Below are 25,353 nucleotides of genomic sequence, written 5' to 3'. Positions count from 1 at the left end.
AAGGTAGAGACCAAGGTCTTCCCAGCTGAGGTAGGGAGGTAAGGCAATAGTTTCTTAATTTTTTTCAAAATGAAGAATGCTGAAGAGACAACCTTGTTTGTGTGGAGGTCGAAAGACAGTTTACTGTCAAAAATCACTCCCAGGTTTCTGGCCTTTTCTACTGGGACAGGTGGAGGGCCCAGCTTTTCAGGCCACAAGATAGAAGACCATTCAGGAGAGAGCCTGCCGAAGGTCATGATCTCAGTCTTATCCGAGTTAAGCCTCAGACATGAATAAACTCTTCTAATGACCAGACGTCTTCTATTCATGTTTGTGTAATGTGCATGTGTGTATTGTATCAACAGACCACACACACCAAAACGTAGCTTAATATATGGCTGTGCAATGTGGCTTTGATAGATCATATTCCATTTATGATGAAGAAAACCAGAAATGCTTTTGATGTAAGCCAACAATGACTGGTTCCTGCTATCTGCAGGTGTGTTAGACTGTGTTATTCTGTATAAAGAAGAAATAGTTCACTTGAATATTAACTCAATCAACTCCTTTTAGGCAAACTTCATAATTTTGCTAACCACAAGTTGCCTTTTTGGGTTTCTGAGTCCCCAGAATAGTATCCAAATGACTGGACCGGATTGATGAAATCACAAACCTCACACAATCCATCAGAAACTGTATACTTTCCATTTAGGTGAAGGTGAAAGAAAGGGGTTTATATTAATAATCACAGCCACAACATTTCAGTCGACTCTGCTATACCCATTCTTGGACCAATCTGATACACAATGTAAGCTGACCCAACATTTCCTCACTTTATGTGGAGCCGTCGCTGATTGAGGAGTGTTGTTCACTCCCTGATTGCTAAACAATTCTTCCTCTCTGTACTGATCGTTTTGGTCTACCAGATGAAGGTTGAGGTCACCGAGGAGAATGTAGGCTCCGGAGTTAATTGTGAGCAGAGCTACAAAATTTGTGATGAGGTTGGTAAAGGTGGCTCTTGGTCCTGGTGGTCGGTAGGCGGGGGTTCCGTTCAGGGCAAAGTTTTCACAGATTTGCAGCTTGAAATACAGGTGTTCCATGAATGGGATGGCAATCTCTCTGGAATGTTGGACATTGAATGGATGCCTTGTGGATGATAGTGAGTCCTTCCCTTCGGCTTGTGAAGCCGGTCCTGTAGAGCAATCTTGCAGCCCACTGGGATTACCGTAGCGATGTCGGGAGCCGATGAGAGGTTGAGCCAGGTCTCTGTGATGAAGAGTTTGTTGGGTGCATTGCTGCTCAGAAGGTCCCATATTTCGGTTGTGTATTTTACTGAGTGATCATGTGTTCTGAAGCATGTATGCGAGTAGGTGTTAGCATGCGGGTTTGCTGTGGCATGTGGTGTAGGGTGGGAGTGTAGGTGTTGTTTGTGCTTGCATGGGGGTGTGGGAGGGTGGCTGCTGGAGAACTGGCAGAGGAGACAGCGGAAAGCTCCTACTGTGGTGTGAGGCTCAGTGTGGCATCAGTTGGGGGGAACAATGTCTGAGGTCCTGCAACCTAAGTAGTGCTGCAGAGTATCAATAAGCAGTGAACAGACCGGAGTTCCTGGCGCTGGGCATGGACAGAGGCTGATACGGTGACTGCACACCACATTGCAGCTGTCATTAAGTAGATCCTGGGGGTTGGAGAGGAGTTCAGGGAGCCATGTCATTTCCTTGTCTGATGGGTGATGGAAAATAAAGTCCTTGCTTGGCTTATTGTTTTAAAGATGTTTTGGCAGGAAAACCAGAAATGTCACTTCCGGTCCATATGGATGATGGGAAAATCAGTGATGTCGCTACCTGAGCAGGTGAATGATGGGAAATATAGTGATGTCACTTCCTGTGCCAATGGGTTTATGGGAAAAGAAGTCCACGTGCGTGGCTGCTTTGCTTAAAGATGTTTCTGGCAGGAAAAGCAGTAATGTCACTTCTTGGCCAGACGGATGATGGGAAATTCAGTGATGTAACTTCCTGTGCTGATGGGTCCTTGCATGATGATAGGTCCATGGCCTTAGATGTACGGAGGCTTTTGCTGTATTCTCATAGTCTTATTTCTCACGTTGCAGATACTCCACTGGAACTTATCAAAGCGCAGTAGATTATGGAAGATATAACACTATTTTCAAAAGGTATATCTTTGTCAGCTCAAGAGTTTTAGAGTTGTAAGAATAGTTGCTAAACATTTCAGGGTAGGTGTTGTTATACCAGTCCCCTATAATTCTTAGACTTAAAACCATACTATGTGTCCATTCAAATATGATGTTTACATGTGGATTCCAGCTTGAACTTTAAATGTAGGAGCCACAAAACTCACAAAACCTTTGCATGGTTCTCCTAGTCTTTGCCAACCAATGTTACAAGATCGCTATCTATAACTCTGCGCACTAACTCTCCAGCTGTCTCTTTTTTATGTACGCAAATAAATCCATATCTCTAATTTATCCTGATGAACATATGGCCCTTTTGCCATCTAACATAGCCTCCTCTTGCAGCAGTACGCAGCTTCAGCCGTTCCAGTCAATATTGCACCGTACTGGTCTGCTACTCTCAACACTGAACATAGCACATTTGCCAGGCATGTTGTCCCACGTGTACAGATAAAAGCCCGGCGTGATATGCTGTACGTAACTTGCGCCTTTTTATGAATATTGACAGACACTGACTTTGCCAGACGTGATCTCAGCTTGACAAATACACCACCTTGAATATCCCACTGCTGGGTGCTGAAAATACACTTTTAAAAGATCTGTTCAGAGGTCTGTCAAAACCCTCTGTATTGTATTGTGTGTATTGAAAGCGAACTCTGATTGGTCAACGAAAATTGTTCTGCCCCAGTGGACTGAGTGCAACCCCCTAACAGTTATAATCTGCAGCCCATTCATTTTGTTTATTCCGAAAGCTGCAGCTCTCTGCTCTTTAGAAGGCACTCTTTGAGTCAACAGGTTTTGGATGTGATGAGCACAATGTAATGGCTCAAGGTTTCTAAGACTGAGCAGAGCACTTACCCCAGCACATCTACTTTATGGGATGAATTACTCAATTTTAGGGAGGGTAATAACTAGTTGGGGAACCCTACAGACTTGTGAGGGAAAGACAGAGAGAGTCTATGGTGCACGACCCTAGTACCTCAATGCTGAACAGTAAAATGCTGAATTTGGGAGAAGGCCCACTTTGGGCATAGGCACCTCAAACCGCTAGGAGCATAGTGACTTCATTGAACAGCTACAAATGCCAGGTGCAATGAGATGCGTCACTCAATTACGCAATCTTACTTTCCATACATTAACTGTAGGAGAGAGCATTGGTGGGTAGGGCATGACCTTCCATAGCAATGCATAATAGGAACAGAAGATGAATGCAGAGTTCCAGAAATTGCATTGTCGTTTAAGGCAGGGCATTCTCAAGAAGGGATGAGGACAAGGGAATAGGACACATGCCACAGGGATGAACTTTGCCAGAAGGAATATGCAGCCAGATACATCAACCTAAAAAACGGTTGCAAACGGGCAGATTCTCAGAATCTGCCCCTTTGCGACCGGTATTTAAGGAATCTCTAAATTGAGATTCCTTAAATTGCGATTGTATTTAAGGAATCCCAAATTGAGATTCCTTAAATGCAATGCATCAAAGTCGAAAAATTAGCGATTTCGCTAATAGGAGTAGCAAATTACCATGAAGTTGAACTTCATGGTAATTTGCAAAAACTTTGAAAAATGCACTTTTGTGCATTTTTTAAAGTTTCATGTTGCTCACACACATGCCCTGAGGGCATGTGTCGGTGCAACATATGTGCACAGATCAATTTCAGGGGTGCAACAGGGTGTCATTTTGACACCCTTGCACCCTTGAAATTGCATGAGCAATTTGCGAGTACCACCTGGTACTCGCACATTGCGCATGCAATCTCCAATTCATTCCTATGGGCCTGGAGGCCTATAGGAATGAATGGTACAGCATTCCTTAATTGCGATTCGCAATTTGCGAGTCGCAATTAAGGAAAGTGTAGGAATCGCTATTTTTATAGTGATTCCTTCATGCATAGGCTTTTGCGATTCCTAATAGCGATTCCTTAAAAATCGCTATTTAGGAATCGCAATTCCATCTGTTGATGCATCTGGCTGATGGACACTTATTAAGACATCAGGATAACAGCTGATGCTGCTAATCTGAATTTTATGCAATAGTAAATGAGAAACAGGATCCTCAACTGTAAATACTATTACAACAACAGAGGGCAGTCTAACACCTAATATATAAATAAGGTCTTGTTCAACATGTTACACTATCACCACAACCACAAATAGTTACCTGTTTATCATTCTGTCAATTATTCGCTTCACCCATTCCGCTTCAGGGTCCAGGCAGGTCTGCATTCCCTGCTTGAGCGTGGCGCTAGAAATAAAACATCCTTTAGTACATGGTTCGTTCTTGCATCATGCATGTCATGCAACTGGTAAATATATTTAAGCAGCTTTATTTGGCAAACTATCAACTCCATTGATAATATTATCCGTGTTTCTTCGACCCATATTTTGCCCTCAGTCAAAGACTGTGTCATGGGCAGTATCAGGATTATCTCAGCGTTGGACGACTTCACCTTCTGAACCTGAGCTTTCCAAAAAATGGAGCTAGTCAGTTCTTACACTCACCCAAAAGCAACCTGAACTGATCTTCCATTACATTTTGTTCTAAAGAGTGCCTTCTTGGAAGTAAATCAGTCCCATGACCGAGGTGTCATTTTAAACAATCTCACATCCATATTCCTATTGGAACCAGTAGTCTGGACATGCTGGTTCCCGATATTGAGTTAACAGGTAAAATAGCCCGTTTCTTATTATTTCATCACAATTCCAGGATTGATCACCAGACTCTTATTCATAGGTCACTTTTACATACTCCCTCCAATCTGAAACATTTTAACCACTCTTCTCCAGGTGCGGCTCCTTCGCAAGGGCGGAGGAGCGCCATCCCACTGGCTCAGAGACAGCAGGGGAGAGATAAGACAATATACTATATCGTTTTCTTTTTCATTTGCCAGCTCTGAGCCAACATACGCAGGGAGGGGCGGGCCGGGGCCCCGTGAGGTGGGAGGAGGACTGGTTTGTGCACTTCTAAGTGCGCATGTGTGTTTCACTGGCTGTATCAGGCCGACCAAACACACATAAACACTTAGGTTTCTCCAACAGGGCTGCCTTGAACAGCCGGGCTGGAGAAACCGCACAGACTCTCTGTCCTGAGCGGAGTGTCAAACCAGCCCACTCAGGCCAATCCCTGCGCTGCTCTCGAGCAGTGCGGGGATTGCACAGGGAGTCTCTGCTTGCGTTGCAGTGTCAGGAAGCAGCAAAACCCCCGCGCTCATCCTCCTGCGCTCCCTGACAATCCCTCCACCCGCCCAACCACATTTTCTGCCACTGCTCTTCGCTGACTATCATAGGCATGGTGAAGATAACTGATAAAGAAGAAACTGAAGCCTCGCATGGGTTTCCTGGGCTGGAAAATGGTGTATACATATGGATCTCTGAACCATGCCTCTTGCCTGTGGCTACAAGGGCATCAGTTTACTGGATGTATCTAAATAATATAAAATACACTTGTTCAGTCTTGTTGTAGAGTCTTTCCCAATTCACACGTTCTTGGAATTTGTGACTGTTTTTGTCTCCCGTCCTTTTTTTCACACCAAATGAGGTGTCATTCGCTGTTTTGGGTTTTTGTTTTAGAATTCAGATACTTAAGCAGAGTAACAACTTGTATTAAATGTGAACCCTTTGATAGTCTTGATCATTTCTGAAAATGCCCTGCGCAGAGAATGTTGTGTGCATCATTGGGAGTCCAATCCATGAAGCAAAATATTACACCTCTACAACTTGGAGGCACCTTAAGAATTCATTCTTTCCTACTCCAAGATCTTTCTTAGCCTAGTCTCAATTATCACACACTCTACAATTTGTGTCTCAAACTATGCAACATGCAAGGCGTGGCATTTCGCGTAGCATATAGAACAACGTTCCTGACACACAGGAAGGAAACTCCCTACATGCCAAGGGCACAGATATTTTTTCTTCCTCAGATACAACCCTCTCTGCTTTTGTGGTTTCTAAAAAAGAAAACAGAATGCCAAATGAACAGCAACATGGCGGGACCCTTTCACTCAGGTTTCCCAAAAGTGTATCTGTGGCAAGGGGGATGCACTTTTATCTGTAAGATCCTCACGAAACAGGTGGAGATGTCTGAGTACTTTCGTGAGTCCTCCTTTCTGGTGGTGTGGAAGGCGAGGGTGTAGTACTGAAAGTTGCAGGATGACCTGGAGAGCTAGAGGGCTGCATACAAGCTAGCCTAGAGGTAAGGATAAAAATGAAGGTGTGTGGACCACCAATGTGAACTCACATATTTGGCACCAAGAAATTGAAGTTGGTGCTGGTAACAGCCTCAAAAACTAACAATCAGATACAAAGCTATATTATAGGTGGAGACCAGGGTTCGCCTTCCTGCTCTTCGCAAAGGACAGCACCCGGGTGAATGGTGCTTTGGGATCGATGCCATAGCTATCTAATACCCTAATGTGATCTCTGCAGATCCTTCTCATGCCAACCCCTCTGTCTATGTCTCTTCCTGGGCCTGCATTTTTGCAGTTTTATTTTTGATTTTGCTGATAAATGCCTGATGCATGGGAAACTGTTGAATAGTGAACATTTGGATACAGAGACCCAAAGACGTGGGGATGTGGAATGGGGAGCTAAAATCCCAATAAGATGCTGATTTGCTGACCAGAGGAAAGGCAGAGCTAAATCGAACTGAACCAAACTTTGCGTCTTGATGAATGTTGTGAGGATTTAAATGCTCTGTTGCCTGTGTGCTGTTCCTAACTATGGTGCCCTCTTTCGCCAAGTCACTGTTCTGGCATAGGCATGTTGATCCAAATTCTAAAAGACTGACTGCCATTTCTCATATGTGAGGTCCTGTTTTGATCTAAAAGGAACTTTTTTAGGAATGTTGCATGGAGTTGAAAAACAAACACAATATTCCTCTGCAAAATGCCGGTAATAGACTTCCTACATGTATTAAATATAATAAGGACATGGTATTTAAAATAATCTTTGTTGCAAAAATCATTCATTGTCATCAGGGCAGAACTGTGTGGAGAATAGAGACAGATCTATTAGCCTTCTGAAAGGCTGGGGCCCTTGCCAAGCGTCCAATTTGCCCATGCCTTAAAACGTCTCTGTTCCAGTCAAGTTCGGGCTATATAAAACTCCCCAAAAAAAAGTGGAGCCTGATTCATGAAGGTAAATTTACACTTTCGTATATGTATATAATTGTTTGCTAGTCATAAAGGGATTTATGAGTAGTATCTTTACGAGTGTGAGTCTCTACACATAAAAAGGTAGTTATCGTAGATCTCGTAAATCCTGTAAGCCTGTGTGTTGTTCCTCACTATGGGCTAATGTCATCAATACTGAAGCTTAACGTAGGCATATTGCAAGCTACAGGGATTGGTAAAAAAAGGGTTTTTGTTCATTGGACCTCACTGGGTAAAGGTAGAATTCAGAAGCAACATCGGTCTGTCTTAAATCTAGCCCAGGCGTGATTAAACCCCAAAAATTCAAATTTTTTAAAGTCAAGCCCCCAAAATGGAGCATTGTTTTAAGAAAATGTATGAGGGTGTTTTTTGTTCTCATGGGAAAACAATCAATGTCCCCCACATGCGGGGAGAAAACTACGTTTCTCAGGTTGACTAATTGGTGATATTGCAGCCTTGCTGACAGAGTTATATCACCAAAGTCACCTACATAATTGTATCAAAATAATATATATAAAAAAATGTTCAGTTGAATTGTAAAATAGTTGAGACTGTTTTTCACTCCATTCTTTTCTGGCACCATGAGGAGGTGAGGCATCATTCAGTGTTTTGGGTTTTTGCTTTAGAGTTCAGTTAATAAAAACATATCAGTCAACTAAGTCAACCCAGGCCCTGATCCTCCTCGACCTCTCCGCCGCCTTTGACACGGTTGATCACTCCATCTTACTTTCCCGTGTCAGGGCGGCGGGGATCGGAGGCTCGGCCTTGATCTGGTTGTCCTCCTTCCTGAGGGACCGCACCCAGGCAGTGCGCCTGGGTGACTTCTCGGCGGATTTCCACAAAGTACAATGCGGGGACCCCCAGGGCTCCTCCCTTTCCCCTCTTTTATTCAACCTGTACATTGCCCCTCTTATTTTTGCCCTCCAACTAATGAAGGTCTCCGTCTATAATTATGCAGATGACCTTCAGCTTATTTTTTCCTTATCCCCATCCCCTGAGTCCATGATCAATTTCCAGTCTGTCATGACCTTCATTCGGGACTGGATGAACTACAACCACCTGAAGTTAAACCCAGACAGAACTGAGCTGGTTTTGACAGGTGGTTGCTCCAGTCCCTGGTCCTCTCTCTTCTGGCCCCCTTCCCTAGGTCCCCCCCCCCTCTCCATCTTCCTCTGTAAAAACTCTTGGTATTAAACTGAATGACCAACTCACCTTGCACTCCCAAATCAGCCAAGTGGTGTCCTCTTCTTTCCTCTCACTCCGTACCATCCGTAAAGTCTCTCGTTTCTTTTCACCCTCGGCCCTAAAGATCATACAGCCTGATTCATGAAGCGAAATAGCGCCCGCAATGGCAGCGAAAACGCAATTGCGGGTGCAAAACATGGAATCGGCATTCATGTACGAAATAGCGAAATCGCTAAAAAATAATAGCGAGCGGAATAGCGATTACGCTGTAAAAGTCGCAGACTCCGGGAAGTCGAGCATTAGCGAAAATGAAATAGCGACCAACCACGGAATCTGCGATTTGAATAGCGAAACGCAATACTGTCTCAATCGGCATTCATGAAAGAAATACATTAGCGAAAAATCGCTAAATCGCACATTAGCGCGGCGCAATTTAAGGACAACTCAAAGCAGGTGGTAACCATAAAAGCCATGATTAACCAAATTTTGAAAAACTGTTAGCCAATCACCAACAGGTCCAGGCCTGACCAATCACACATAAGGACATTCAGCAGCAGCAATAGGCGTTCCACAATGCCTGGGATGTACATGGTGGTGAGGCGGCGAAGGCTACAGCGAGCAGCACGGAGGAGACGCATGAGGCAGGCACGGATTTACCGGCAGCGGGTCACCTTGCTGGGGCAAACCAGAGAACAGATTTATGCCAAATACAGGCTGAATGGGGAAATGATCACCTGGCTGATACAAGAACTCGACCCCATCATGCAGCACCCAACAAGGCGAAACAATTCTGTGCCCACACATGTGCAGGTATTGTGCAGCCTGCACCTCCTGGCATCCGGCAGTTTCCAGGGCATAGTAGCCGCTGCTGGGGGGATTTCCCAGCCCACCATGTCACGCTGCCTCCACACTTTTGTTGACGCCATGCTCACCCAGCTCCACCAGCACATCACATTTCCCACCAGCCAACAGGATTTGGACCTCACAAAACTACAATTTTATAATGTTGCCCATTTTCCCCATGTCCTCGGCTGCATAGACTGTACCCACGTCGCCATCTGCCCACCAGCTGGCACGGAGTATATGTACCGCAACAGGAAGTCCTACCACTCCCTCAACATACAGATGGTCTGCAATGCCAAGACCATCATCACTGACATTGTGGCCCAGTACCCAGGGAGTACCCATGACTCCTTTATCTTCAGGCACAGCGGACTCCACACACGACTGATCAGGGGAGAGTTTGGGGAAGGACACCTACTTGGTAAGTACACTTTGTCGACAATGTCACATTGCTATGAAGTAACTGCGCTGCACAGGCAATCAACATCTGCTCCTCTCATTCAGGTGACAGTGGCTACGCCCTACGGGAATACCTCCTGACCCCTTACCTCAACCCTGCCACACCTCAGCAACGCCGCTACAATGTTGCGCACATCCGGACAAGGAACTGTATTGAAAGGACATTTGGCCTGCTCAAGAGCAGGTTCCGTATACTGCACAAGACAGGTGGGGCCATGTATTACAGTCCTGCAGCGTGCTGCCGCATTGTGGCTGTCTGTGCAATGCTTCATAACATTGCAACCAAGCGCCGGATACCTGTTGACATCTCAGGCAGTGAATCTGAGGGGGACGACCGGCCACCAGCACATGCGCACCATGCACGCGGGGAGAACCCAGCTGAAGGCCACAGACGTCGCAACCATATCACAGCTAACAATTTCTAGCCCACCCCCTTCCCCCACCCCACATATCACAATTGCATGCAAACTGTAATGATTACACAAGGCGTATGTGTGCACCAAAATAAATGTATTTGTTTGAATCACAAAAAATATAAATGGGTGTTCGTAATAACTATATACAAAAAGCAGTATTCATGCATACTGCATGGGACGCTCCATTGCAGGCTTAAGTTCAGCCTGCGTCTGTGTCCCTGTCACAATGTCATTGCCGTCTCCGGCGCACAAGTTGCTGGCGCCTGGGAGCCTCTTCCTCTTCCTGGGCAGCTGGAGGTGGGGCAGCCCTTGCGCTGCGCCTAGGTGGGGGGGCCTGCGCGGCAGAGTGGCTGCTGACACTAGAGGTACCCTCACTAGCATCATCACCCCCCACAATTGCCGGAATCACAGGTGCGTGCAGTGCGGTGACCGCGGTTGTCAAGTGCTCCAGCACCCGGGTGATATCTTCGCAGCACTGGACGAGTTGGTGCTGCTGGGTTAAGGAGCGGCGCGCAAGCAGGGCGGTGGCATTTGCCGAGGAATAATTGGAGCGGCTGTTGGTGGTCAGCCGGCTCAGCAACTGGTGGTGGCGCCTGCCAGCAACACTTCGGTGCTTCACCAGCGCAGCGGTGTTGTCTTCCATTGCGGTGGTCATGCGGTCAATGGCCGCCGTCATGCGGTCCACCCTGTCGCCCACTCCCGCAACATTGCGGCCGATCTTCTGCAGCTGGAGCTGGATGGCTCCCTGCTGCTGCGACTGGCGCTGGTGTAAACGCAGCATGCGCCGCTCCACACTCATGCATGCGTGGAAGTGGCCATTGCCCCTCCTGGTGGTCGGCCGCTGTGTAGCCGATGTGGCTGGCCCAGATGGTGGTGGACGAGCTGCAGGTCTTGCAGCAGCTGGTGTTGCAGGTGCGGCAGGTGTGGTGGGTGGCCTGGCCTTGGCAGCTGGTGGGCCTGAGGCGGATGCTGCAGGCAAGGTGGGTGGCCTAGACTTGGCAGCCGGTGGGCCTGAGGCGGATGCTGCAGGCAAGGTGGGTGGCCTAGACTTGGCAGCCGGTGGGCCTGAGGCGGATGCTGCAGGCAAGGTGGGTGGCCTAGACTTGGCAGCCGGTGGGCCTGAGGCGGATGCGGCAGGTGTGGTGGGTGGCCTGGCTGCTGGTGATGGCGCTGGCGCAGGGGCTGGTGGCTGGGTGGCAGGTAGGGATTCCTCCTCCTGGGCCTCCTCGTCGATCAGCAGCCTCTCACTGTCGCTGCTATCTCCTGCACCTGTGAGGGTAAGTGGATACTCATTAGGTGCATGTGACTGACAGACGTGCAGATGTTACATGCATGCTGGGTGTCATTCCCTGGGTGGCTGTGTATTTGCGCACTTTGGAACCTTTCGGGCCGCATTGTGGTAGTACTACATTGTGGACATACTACGTCTCCCACAATGCTTCAGGGCATTTCCTGATGCACGGCATGACTAAGGGCCAATGAGTGAGCCTATTTGGTCATGGGCGGTCATAGGGACAGGGTCGCAGTCGCATGCCACTTACCTTGGGTGTCTTGGGTGGGGCGGGAGGAGTCCAGAGTGGTGACGCCAACACACGCCTCCCTCTCCAACGTGTCCTCTACCCGGTCCTCCAGGGGGGTGTTGGGTGGGACAGTCGGGCCACCTCCTCCGGTGCCTGATGCCTCACCAAGGCGCTCCGCAACCCTCTCCTTGGCACGCCCTCGGAGGTCGTACCACCGCTTCTTTAATTCCTCAAGGGACCTGTCCGCAACTCCCACAGAGTTCACACTTGCCGCAATCCCCACCCAGATCCTCCTCTTCTCCTGCTCCGGGACCCTCCGGGAGTTTGCACCAAACAGCTGGTCGTGGTTGGCCACCACACCCTCTATGAGGTTCTCCAGCTCCTGTTCCGAAAATTTCAATTTGCGCTTTCGGCCAGCGCTGTTGCTGGGTCCTGCCTGCTGGTCCTCTGCCATAGCGGTCGCTATTTCGGCGGGGTCGGGATGCGCAAACGGCGAGTTGGTGGCAGCTTTCTGTCGTGGACAGTCGACAGTTGGCGTCACTGTGGTGTTTGGGGGTGGGATTTGGCTGCTTCCTGGTTGTGATGTCATCACGGTGCTCGGAATGCGTCTTCCCGTTTTCCTGATCCCGCGAGAATGCGACTCGCAATCCCGATCGCACGAGAATGCGACTCGCAATCCCGTGCAATCGGGATTGCGAGCGCAATCTCGTGCGATCGGGATTGCGAGTCGCAAATCCCGGTCGCAGGTAGCCGGAAATAGCGATTATTCTGCGTTTTTGGTGGGTCGCTAACGGCTTTAGCGCCCGCATGCGAGTCGCTATTTTTTCTCAGATAGGTACATGAATGCCGTTTTGCGTTTCCTCAATAGCGAGTCGCTATTGATCGCTATTAGGGACACGCTAAACGGCCCGTACATGAATCAGGCTGATAGTCCTGGCGATGGTAATCTCCCGCCTAGACTATGGCAACGCCCTATACTGTGGCTTGCCTGCTTATAGTATGCGACGATTGCAGCTGGTCCAAAACCAGGCTGCCCGCCTAGTTTTCAACCTGGCCAAATCCCATCACGTCACTCCTCTCCTTAAATCCTTGCACTGGCTCCCTATCCGAGAACGAGCCCAGTTCAAGATGGGTTGCATCATTTTTCAGGCCCGGGCCGGCTTAGCTCCGGTCTTTATCTCCTCTGAAATTAAAACCTATGCCCCTGCTCGGGAACTACGTTCATCCTCCCAACAACTATTGACAGTTCCCCGCTTCAAGCGCAAAAAGTGGGGAGGTACCAAATTCTCTTCACTGGCCCCTGCCTTCTGGAACTCTCTCCTCGTCCACCTTAGATCTTCCACCCAATATTCACACTTCCGTAAAGCGCTTAAAACGCTTCTTTTCTCCCAAGCCTTCCTATCATAATGCTCCTATCCTTTGCTCCTTCCCGATTTTCTTGTCCTTTTGAGCTCAGCACTCTTTAGCGCCATGGAACCGCTAGGTGATCGCGCGCTCTATAAATATTTTAAACTCAAACTCAATAATGTAGAAGCTGTGCGCACAGATAGAGCTTCAACATTGGCCTTCAGACGGACGTTCATCTAAGTGTTATATGATAATCAGGAGCAAAATTAATCTACTTTATGTATTTGCTAGACGCCTTCAGACGTTCTGTCATATCTTAATTTTGTTCCATATATCTGCTGTGTTGTGTATGGTGGGCCTTGGCAGAAAAATAAAAAGGGGACATGGTACCAGGAGCCACACCTCAACAGGGTGTGGCTTCCAACATCATGTCTGCTGCCAGATGCAAACCTTTGCTTCACTTTGATAGTCGCTGCTTTCAGGATGAACTCTATTCCCTGAACTCTATATGAGCATGGGATGCAAGCGGCTTGTGAAGTAGGCATCCTCCAATTGTAGCCTGATTCCCTGTTGCGGACAACCTCAAAATTAAGTGTTTGTTTTTCGTTGGTCAATGACTGTGGAATCAGTTATGTAGATGCAACAGTTGTGGTGCAGCCTGCTGCTAAAAAAATGGTTTCTTTCTTGCCTGTTTGCCCAATATTTTTTGAGCTAGGCAATTTCAGGTGCGACTCCACAATCAATTTCATCTTCTAAAAAAATCTTTACCATGAGCGTACCCTACTTTTCATGTTCATCTATTTTTTCCAGGGTGAGGGGTTGGTGAGATTTGCTTAACTGTTAGCATCAGCTTACTATCAATCAGTGACTCTGCAAGCTATGACATGGATCGCCACGTGGCGCTAAATGTGGCAGTAGCACCCGCTTAAAACAGAATCAAACCCTCACTCACTGGGCTTTAGCATCAAACTGTTTCATTCCCAAAACAAAAAAATAACACAATATTCAGAAAACCATCCGTTAGCAAAGTCTCCAGAGAAATCAATACAGGAAACTCTTTCTAGGTAGTAGTAGTTCATAGTAATTACATATTAATTACCCTTAAACAGAAATACGGATACAGTAACCTGATTACTCACAAAATATGTATATACTCTTCCTCCACTAAATATCTACAATCAACACCTCAATTTTTTCTTTCCCATTGAACTTTTAGTTAATACCATTGAAAGTGTCCCTACTTTAAGATATATTCGAAGGGCAGGTCGAGACAGTAGGCATTATTACCTGCTTGTGAGTTTTCTTCTTAGTATCTCTATCTTACATTTAAAGTCAATTCTGTTTGTTTTGTCTTACAATTTCTGATTTAGGTAGAAATAGTAATAAAACCCAGATCATGCCATTTAGTCACGGTGAACAACCTTTACAACGCAACTTTTACCACGCAGTGCCTTTACGACGCAACTTTTACAACGCAAACCATTACAACGCATTGCGCTGGGGGGGCTCTAGGATAGGGAATAGGTTTAATGTACTATCCAACACCTTCCCTACTATCCACGGGGACTGGAGTTGGAATAGTAAATTAAACTATTCACTATCCAGCGCCCAAAAGCATTATGCCTTGTAAAGGTATTCATTGTAAATACCGCGTTGTAAAGACATGCGATGTAAAAGCATGCGTTGTAATGTCATACATCCTTTAGTCACAATTTTTAATTTAATGGAAGCAGTATCTTACATTATTTTATCTTAGTACTTCAATGTATATATCAAAGACCATTTGGCATTGTGGCAAACATGGAACCTTCCATTAAGAGTGAAAATAAATTCCAGTCATTTAGATATTCTTCGATATTTATACTACAATTGTTTCTCTACCCTCTTGAGATACTGCATATTTCTCTCAAAGTATTAAATCAATTAATAAGCATCAATCCTCACGAAATGTGCAAGTTTTCATTTAATCTTGTGAGTCCAGATCAAGTTAAATATTAATTCTAAAACCGTAATTGATCTGTCATTATGTCCAGAGGAATCGACCTAAACGCTGGGGAACCGGATTCAAATCTTGGCAGGGACGCACTGAACATTCAGTGATTCCGGGCACATCACTTATCTCTCCGTGCCTAACAATAACAAGCATTTGCAATGCAATAGGTCTCGCATTAGGCAAAGTTTGAGCTTTTAGTATTGTAAATGGCATTGGCTATTTTTTTTTGCAGTAGTTACGTTTTGTTTTTATAAAAAGGGACATATAAACCCAATACAAGGTAGGTCACTTGGTTAAGTGGAGCTTCAGGTCTGGACCAGTCTGACAGCTGATACGGACTTGCTGTGGCTGTTAGTGTCGGGACTGTGTTGGAAGGTGCAGGGGAAAACAATCATGGGAATTTGGGGAACGTACGCAAACAAATGCTGTCGTGAAATAGCCAAATGACAAATGTCCAAACAGACGCCCCACTCCACTGCAGTTTTCAAAAATAGGTCGTGTGCTGGATTACAGACAGCTTCCTGATGCAAAACTACAGAAATGTTATTCAGCATAATTCCCCTGCTAACATGAAATGGAATGGTGCAAAACTGTTTGTGCGAGGAAATATTACAGGAAGATTTTCAAAGCATGAGCAGAAAATGCAGCAAACCAGTTTTCATCACTTGTAAAATATACAAGTTAAAACCGAGCGTGAGGCTAAATCAGTTAGCTGAGCTCCCTTTCTTATTACAAAATAAGCAACCATTGGGCAAATATAACGGTTGCTTCATTTGTGTAGTCATTCACGGAGCAGTCGTTTTACTTGCTAAGAACTGTATTCATTAAAATACTGAATAATGTACAGTTTTAGTTTGCTTTACATTTTTATTTAATCTTACCCAGAAAAAAATGTCGAAGTAGCGAAGGATAAAGGAAGACACGTTTGCATTAATCCATGTTACATAAGCAGCACAATCAGCGCCAACGAGCATTTTCGACGTTTTGCATAGTGAAAAGTTTATGTAATACAGTATATGTATGGGTTTCGACACAGCTTTACACAGACACCCCTATAATGGATTAACATGGGTTTCTGCATCCCCGCTGCACCTATATATTAGGGTTTTGTTGCGGAGCGCGGGCACCTGCTCCGAGTTCGGCAGCCCCCCTCCGGATTTTTCTCTGCTCCGTGTTTCGAGGGCACATAACGGCCCGCGTATGCCAGAGAGCACGGCGATGGGGCCGGAATAAAAACCAGGAAACTCATTGGTGCTTTCCAGAGATCACGAGCAGATAAAACATCGTAAAAACGAAACAGCGCACATAAAAAAAACAAGGTTTTCAATCCCGGGCGGAAGTCAGGCAGGCCGGGGGCGGGACGTGAAGACACACCGGAAGCCCGGGCGGGCTCCCGTGAGGTGAGAGAGCCTCGCACGCACAGAAGGAAGAGACCGCCGCCGCCTGCAACGAGCCCTCGCCTGAAGACAAGTACCGGTGAGTGGGGGCCTTTACTGAGCCTTTACTGAGCTGCGAGGGCGGGGGGCATGTGTGTGTGCGTGGGGCGGCGGGGGGCTCTGTATGTGTTTGAGCGTGCGTGTGTGTATGTGTCTTGGAGTCTGTGTGTATGCGTGCGTGTGTGTATGCGTGTGTGATGACTGCGGGGGGGAGGGAGAGAGTGTGTGCGAGCGAGTGTCTGTGTGTGTGTATGCGCATGCATGTGTGTATGTGTGGGGATGTGCACGGCGCGGGAATTGCTGTGAATGTGGACGGAGCCGACGTGCGCGTGCAAGCAGCTGAATCCAGCCGGGGAGAAGCGCGTGCACCTTCTCGTCCGTCCTTCCCTCGAGACAGGTGACTATACGTCTCCGTCCCTGGAATGCATCCTTTGGATGCTTATTCCAGGGCGAGACCTAAAAATGAATGTATCTGTCTTTAAGGCAACTGGTGCTCATGTAAAGCCTCTGATAACTTCCAGTCCAAGTACATCTTAAGGTTTTTGGGGACCCTGGGCCAGACATAGTTTGGGGGACCCTGTTCGGAACAGCATTGGATTTATGATCCAATTTCAGCTTTTCGGTGCCCTCTTTGGCCAAGTCACTGACCAGGCACAGACATGCTGATCCAGATTCTGAATGTGTTTCAATTTAATATTTAGGTATATTGATGCGTGTTTTCATTTTGGGACAAAGGAGCAGACGAATATAGCATGTTACATTGCATGCTAATACAACGCGTACTTTTACAACGTGGTTGTGACAACGACCGCGTTGTTAGTACGCAATACCCTTACATCGCAAGTCATTACAACGACTTGCTGTAGGGGGAGTGCTGGACTTAGGAATAGTATAATTTACTAGTCCTACTCCAGTTTGGTAACAGCAGGGAAGGTGATAGATTTCATATCTAATACCTTAGCGCCTTATGACTTGCGATGTAAAGGTTTTGCATACTAACAACGCTGTCGTTGTAGCAACCGCATTGTAATGGTACTTTGTTGTAAAACGCTGTTTCCTGGAGCAGACTCGCTGCCATTTCTCATATGTGAGGTCCTGTTTTGATCTAAAAGGAAGTTTTTTATAAATGTTGCAAGGAGTTGAAAAACGAACACAACATTACTCTCCAAAATTTCTATAAAAGACTCCCTACATGTATTAATAAAAATAAAGGGCATGGTATTTAAAATAATCTTTGTTGCAAAAATCATTCATGGTCATCAGGGCAGAACTGTGTGGAGAATAGAGACAGATCTATTAGCCTTCTGAAAGGCTGGGGCCCTGGGCAAGATCCCACTTTGTGAAGGTAAACTCACACTTTCGTGTATGTATATAATTGTTTGTTTTTCATAAAGGGATTTATGAGTAGTATCTTTACGAGTGCGGAGTCTCTACACATAAAAAGGTAGTTCTCGTAAATCCCCATGTGAATAGCAAACAATCGTATACTTACACAAAATTTTGAGTCTACCTTTGTGAATCCCTGAGTGTTTTTTGCTACCTACTATGCTCCATTCACAAATTTGTTTAAGTATTCACTGCAAATACAGTGTTGATCATTTTGTATATTTGATAATAAAAGGTAAAACATTGAACACAGCACAGAGCAACCTCACAATTTCCCATTTGTGACAAACGTTGTCGAGGGGATAGAAGTCACAGAGAAACATGCTGATCTCACAATACACTGGAAGATATCACACTTCAGGAGATAGCCTTCATCAGATGCTAAGCAAGAACAACTACTTGTCAGCAGTCAGAAACTGGCTGGTGGTCCAGGAGTCAGCACAAGGGCAGCTCAGGGTGCAGGAATCTGCAAAGGTGACCAAACAGCCCAAACTCTACTTGATCACTTGTGAACCGACTATATATATGGAAAGTGGGGGCAGGTTATAAGGGCAAAGCTGAATTTGTAAAAAGAAAAATGTGCCAGGGCTCTATTCAGCAGGTTACTTCTGCGTGTACTGCCTATTGTCTATGTCAAATACAGCAACAGCATAACTAATAGGTCAAACTCCTACAAGTGTGACAATTCTGCCATTTTCAGGATCCCAGCGTTAAAAGAATGGCATTGGGAACAGGTATTAGTTATTCTTGATGTATATTGAATTAATAAACAACAGTTGTTGTGCTAATCTCTGAAGTCAAAAAACAGCACCACCATGTGGCAGACTGTCATCAGTACTGGTGCCAAGCACCGGAAACTACCAGCTCAAATTAAGCACTGGGTTGTGGGGAGGTTGAGAAGGTCAGAGAACCTGAGAGGCAGATGCCTAGAATGCAGACAGGAATGGGGCAAGTGGTGGTCTTAAGCAAATTGATCCCCCTTCTAGGAAGGTGAACTGACAAGAATTGGTGAGTCAGTGGCGGAGAATTCGCCACACGCTGGTGGGAAAAATCTAACAGGAAGTAATAGCCGAAAGCAAATAGGCATCTATCCAGCACCTTGCTTGGAAGTTAATGTGTCCATGTGGAAATGACAAAATGACATCGATTATCTTTAGTGCCAGCAATCAGCCATCGCAATTACACACCTGTTCTGTAAGTGATAAAAAGTAGCGATAGCCTCACGAACTAATTAAGTGTAGATAAGGCTAAGATTCAGAAATGAACGTTGGACCAACAAGAGCTATGATCCTTACTGCATTGAAAATGGACTATGCTTTGTGAGTAGTGCTGTGAGCATTCCTAGCAATGACGTCAGCATGGAATTAGGACAGGTGAGCAATACGGTAGTGGAAGAACATGTTATATTACGTTAAACACCAACTATTTCATAGTTCCTTAGAACCTTTTTGTGTGCCACTTTTCAGGGAATTAGAATAACAATTATCCTATTTCCTTTCAGTTCCTCCATCCTTAAATTTTCTCAAGAAACAGTCTATTGTGATCACAATATCGAAAACCCCCCATATCTAGGCATTTAAGCAAGGCGTCTATAGTTTTGAAAGTGATGTAGTAGTGTATGACGTACACAGTTATTTCTCGGGAAGAAGCAGCTGCTTGGAATGTATGTCTGCCTTTGATCCCCTGAGCATCAGGTGTGTCAGGGCTGGGAGGATGTCTCTTGTAATGTCTCACCTCTTCCACACATTTCATTCAGTACTTTCTACTTGAAGGTGCAAGCTGTATATACAGATTTTTTTTAATAATGCCCCAATAAAACTACATACATTATAAAAAACATTAGGAACTACCAAAAAGCAAGAGCTAAAGATACTCTTCAAAAAAGGTGGTTTGTGTTTTCAGACTTTAAAGCACATCTCTAAGCCCTTACCTATTGTCACGCCTGTCACTAAATGGCTAACACTCAAAATGCTGTTAAAATGTTTGATATTTAGAAACATGCTGCTTGCTGTGGATGCTTGTCAGTAGTATTGGCTTCTAGCTGACCTACATTTAGGGCTATATGTATGAAGCCAATTTGTGATCGCAAACGCTAAAGTTCACAGAATTTCAGCGTTTGCGATCGCAAATTAGCAGTGTGCAATGTAGCACACAAAAACCCCTGGCAAAATAAGGAATCGCAAATTTTACGAATCCCTATTTTGCGATTGCATTTAAGGAATCGCAAATTGCGATTCCTTAAATGCAATGTAAGAAGCACATAAGAAAGTGCGATTTGGCCTTAAGGAATCGCAAATTACCACCAATTTCAAGTTGGTGGTAATTTGCCATTCCACTTAAAAAGGCACTATTTGGCATTTTTTAAAGAGCCATGTGGCGCCACATATGCACACATGCACATTTCAGGGGTGGAACAGGGTGTCCTTTGTACACCTTGGCACCCTTGAAATTGCATTCTCAATTTGCGATTCTTTATTTTCTTATCGCAAATTGAGAATGCCTTCCCATTTATTCCTATGGGCTCTTGGCCCATAGGAATGAATGGGAAGGTATTCCTTATTTGCAAATCTCAATTTGCGATTAACAAATAAAAAATATGTGGGATTCGCAAACTTATTAGCAAATCCACATACATTGCATTTTGCGATTCTCATATTGCGATTCGCTGAAAATCGCAATTTGAGAATCGCAAAACTTTATTTCCATACATCCTAGTGATGTAAATTCACCCGCTCTACACTGAAAATGGGAACAATTAAGGTTAACTTGAATAGCAAAGCTCATATTGGCAGTGATTAATTTGTGATGGTGTTTACCGGTAGGGGCCACAGGCACTCCTTTTTTAGGGTCAGCACAAATTTTTGGGCATCAGACAGTTAAGAGAGGAACAGAAGGAAAAATAAACAAAAAGGAAAGACAGATGACGGGAAAGACAGAACAACCATCGAAAAAGGGATGAAGGAGAAACCTACAAATGTTAGATAAACTGTCAGGGAGTGTCTAGAAGTGGATTAAAGGGGCATAAGGTGCCTTTAGGACTGCACAGCCTTGGTATTCCGTGCACTCACATTGAATTTCACTGGCCGCGCGGTTCGGACTAGAGCCCTTGGCCCAGCACTAATTCTTTTACCAGTTAACCTCTGTATATTTGGCCATCATTACAATACAATTGATGGAAACATTCCTTACCAGCAGTCTTCGACTGATTGTAGAGTGACATTTATGAATTAGGCTTAAATTAACAACAAGTCTATATTTTAATCCCTTCCAAGACTGTCTCCTTTGCATGAAAGGGACTGTTAGCTAAGCCAATGTTAGTGCAGAACAAAGCCTATATGCTATTAATGTCTAATCCAGTTGATTTTGTTCAAGTATTAGACAGCGAGGGCCAGCACCTGCAGGCTCTGGTGAAAACCTGTGGTGAACTTTGATAATGTATAAGTATGCAGCCAACAGAAACCTGCAGCCCCCGGAATTAAAAGGTAATAAACTGGGTGACTCAACCAGTGGCGGCTGGTGAACTTTGAAAGTGGTGAGGTGTGCGAGGAAATCCTCAATTTGACTGTATGAGCGTAGTAGTGAGCAAGAACAACAGTCCCAACTGCAGTTTTGGAAGGGGGTTCTCCACAGAGAATTTTTTTTAAATGTGGTAAAATGGTGGATTTTTCAGCACAATTTTCGTAATACATTAACCAAAAAGTGCTGGAGCTAACGTAGCATATTGAAGTTTAGCTATTGTTGCGGGGCTTATCATGTAGAAGTGTATGATGTCATATGTTTATAGAGTGTTGTCTTTTATTGTGCATTTCTGGCGTGCCAGTTACAAATTATTCTTCTGCACTGGTCTATGCCAGGATGCGGCTCTGTTGAGTGTTAAAATGCAGAATACTGAAAACGAAACCTGCCTGCAGTGCCATTTTGCCTTAAGAACAGTGGTGACAAGTTTCTGCCACCTATGTTAGTTCATTGCAATTTAATATGAGAATACATAGCCCAACCTTGAAAGTATAATAAATGCATTTCCCTGCTGCTATGGAGTCAGACTGTGCTCAGACTACACTACGGTCCGAGCAGCTGCATGGTAAGATTGTGCCCAGGACGCACTAGGGTACTCACAGATGTCCAGATAGATTATGATGGAAACTGATTTATGTTTAGAAAGACAAGTCAAGGAGGCAGATGAGGCAGAGACAGCAAGAAAGGGACACACACATGGACAGAGGTGCATAAAGGGACACAGGGCCATATTATCAAGAAAGGCCGATACATTATCGCCGCTTTTATCGGCAGGAAATTGCCGCTAAATCGGCGATAATGGGCTTGATAATTTGCCCTTGTGAATTCCCATTGAAGCCCAGGTTAACACCAGAACCTGGGCTTCTATGGGAATTCACAAGGGCATATTATCAAGCCCATTATCTCTGCTTTAGCGGCAGTTTCCTGCCAATAAAAGCGGCGATAATGTATCGCCATTTCTTGATAATATGGCCCACAGTTAGGAACAGAGCTACATTGAGAGACTTATAAAGGTAGATAAGAGATGGGGTCAGACTGACAGTGAGATAGATGTGGCAGATAAGTACATAGCTATTTATACACAGGCCGATACAGATAGAGACAGAGATAGATAGATGTAGGCAGATTAATATAGATAGATTTAGGTGGATAGATATAGAGAGAGATAGAGACAAGTACATGGATATACATACATAGATAGAAAGGAAATAGAGTTAAAATTCATTTCAGAGTCATCTTGTTGTCTCTTCCTCCCTGTCTATCATCACGTATCTGTCTCTATGTCTTTTCTCTTTTGCCATATTTCTATGTCTCTCCCTGTCTTTCTTTGTCACTCCCTATCTTTTCATAGCTCTCCTCTAGCCTTTGCCTCTTTCTTTATCTCTGTATCTGGCTCTACCTATCTTTCCCTTTCTGTCTCTCCATCTTTCAATCTCTTTTCCTTGGTGTTTCTTGACCAGTGTCTATTTTATGCTGTCTCTTCCTGTCCTTATGTCTGACTTTTTTTCACTCCCTTTCTCTATCTCTGTTGTCTGCCTTTGAATGTATCACTTTGACTTTGACCTCTGTCTGTCTCTCACTTCTTCCATGTCTCTCACCACTCTCTCTATTACTGTTTCTCTTGTTCATTACCTTTCTCTCTCAACCTCTTCCTTTCTATTTTTTCTTATCTTTCTCTGACTTTGTCTCTCTGTGTTTCTGTCTCTGTGTCTGTCTCCCTGCAACGGGCCTTTCAAACTTCAAATGTTTCTTTTGCTGTGTGCTCTTAGCAACCAAGTGTCCCACATACATGAGTTATGTGCTGTTTCAGTGCTTTTTTTCTTTGAATTCTGGGACTTGTAGTCCTGGTTGTATATTGAAATAAATAAGACTAGACGTACGCACAATTCGAAGAAAAACACCCGGATGGGAGCAGCACTTCACACATAGATTTGACCTAGGAAAACTGGCTGGGGTGATTGCTGTATTTTTTTCTTACATAATCTTTAGTAATGGTACATCAAATATTTGAGCTTTCATCGATTTATGTGTTTTTTGTTTACATGCAAACGAAAATGTTTGCTTTGTGAAACATTTGCAGGCCCTATTGATTCCTTGTTCAGCCGAAAGTGTGTGGCCACAAGCATATTCTCTGTGGCTGCATTTCTCACATCTTCAGGGACCCGGGCACAAGACCTATAAAAAGAAGTGGGGGGACTGACCAAGTTGCAGGCAGTATGTGTCGTGCTTGTGACGCAGGTGCGCAGGGGCGATGGCGCTGCGCGCAGAAAAGGACCCGGGACACTTGTTTACTCTTCCGCGTGGTCCCGAACTAACTCCGGGCCACGCCTCATTTATTTTTATACAATACGCGGTGTGATGTCACACACCCGCGTACACGCACGCCTACGTGCGTGATCAACTAGACTGCGCTAGACAGTCTCAAAGACATTACATTCCTTTTAACCTTTCATTAAACAACAATTAGAAATATCACTCCGGATACATTTTGCGACGAGATCTGCAGATGACATTAAACAAAATTGGCCGCAGGGCCTGTTACCAGTCCGGTGGTTGTGTCTCTCGGGATTCAGTCCACAGCAAAGTCAGCCAGTTGCGAAGAGGGGGCCGGGTTCCTTCTTAGTCCGTAGCCGGCCGCCTCTCCACGGAACAGCGCCCTCTGCGGGGCCTCTCGTTGGGGTGTCTTCGCCGGTTGGGACTCCACCAGGAGCCGGGGGCTAACAGTTGTTGGTGTCCCCATGGTCCGGGAGTCCGCAGGTGGGCTACTCACTTGATTCTCGTGTTCGCTTCCTGGCATATCGTGGCGTCCCTCCGGTGGACTGGGTGGCTCTTGATCTGATTCTTGAATTAGGTGGTCCCTCGACTGAGGGGTGGCTCTCTTGAAGAATGATACATTTCGTGTGACGGTTTCTCCACCTCTGTGCGCTGTCACCATGGTGCCAGTTCGACGTGTAACTGTCCAGGGCCTTGGTTCGAAGGGGAGCCTGAATTTGCTTCCAGGATATCTGTCTTTCACATAGACTTGATCTCTTTCCCGAATAGATGGTTCTTTGGCCCTGCGTCGGAAACTGGCGTAGTCATTAGACCGCCTCCTGTTGGTCAGAGTCCGTCGGGGATTTATTCTGGCCGGGGTCAAGGTGTGTGTGGTTGGGGAGCGTGTCTCAGACTATCCTTCCCATAGCTGACGGGCCTGGGGCGGCTTCAGTGGTGCGATGAGGTGTGAGCCGGTACTCTCTCAGGAACGTGTAGATCGCTTTTTCCAACGGGGCCTCCTCAGCGTGGGCGATTCGGATGACTTTGTTTAGAGTGCGCATAAACCTCTCGACTTCCCCATTGGCTTGGGGCCACCTGGGGGTCACCTTCCTGTGCTGGATTCCCCACTCTTCGAGGTAAGCGGCAAACTCTTGTCCCTGGAATGGTGGCCCGTTGTCCGTCTTGACTCTTTCAAAGATTCCATGGGTGGCGATGACTTTTTCGAACTTGGCTACGACCTCTTTAGCGGTGAGTGTTGCTATTATTTCCACCTCTGGATATTTCGTGAAATCGTCCATTATGACTAGCATGTATCTGCCGTCTGGAAGGTGTCCGAAATCAGCACTGACTTGTTCCCATGGCCTCTGCGGATTGTCCTCTGTTATTACCGGGGGCGGGCAGTCGGGTTGCCCGGCAGCTTGGCTCCATTGACACTCTTTGATGGCTTGTTCCACTTGGGCATCCATGTTCGGGAACCACACTTTCGCTCGGAGTCTGCTCTTGGTCTTTACTGTTCCTTGGTGCCCGCGGTGAGCCAGCTCAATTGCTTGTTGGGTCAGGCTCGCCGGCATAACAATCCGAGGTCCTCGTAGTAGACATCCTTGGCTGTCCACAGACAGTTAATCTTTTACCTTTAGAATGGTCTCTAGGGCGCTCTTTGCTCGGGGTGTCCTCTTGTTCAG

General features: G+C 45.7%; 1 protein-coding gene across 1 annotated transcript in view; it reads right to left on the bottom strand.

Moving 5' to 3' along the window:
* Positions 1-25,353, bottom strand: part of LOC144820223 (uncharacterized) — a 72,412-nt gene that overhangs the window by 11,281 nt on the left and 35,778 nt on the right. The window contains exon 3 of the mRNA XM_078677824.1: positions 4,329-4,412. Within this exon, the coding sequence (XP_078533950.1) occupies positions 4,329-4,412 (84 nt within the window). The remainder of the gene's footprint in view (positions 1-4,328; positions 4,413-25,353) is intronic.

The sequence above is a fragment of the Lissotriton helveticus genome, chromosome 2_1, assembly GCF_964261635.1.
Source record: "Lissotriton helveticus chromosome 2_1, aLisHel1.1, whole genome shotgun sequence".
Classification (NCBI taxonomy): domain Eukaryota; kingdom Metazoa; phylum Chordata; class Amphibia; order Caudata; family Salamandridae; genus Lissotriton; species Lissotriton helveticus.
The sequence above is the reverse complement of the archived record's forward strand: the minus strand, read 5'-3'. Positions and strand labels throughout refer to the sequence as shown.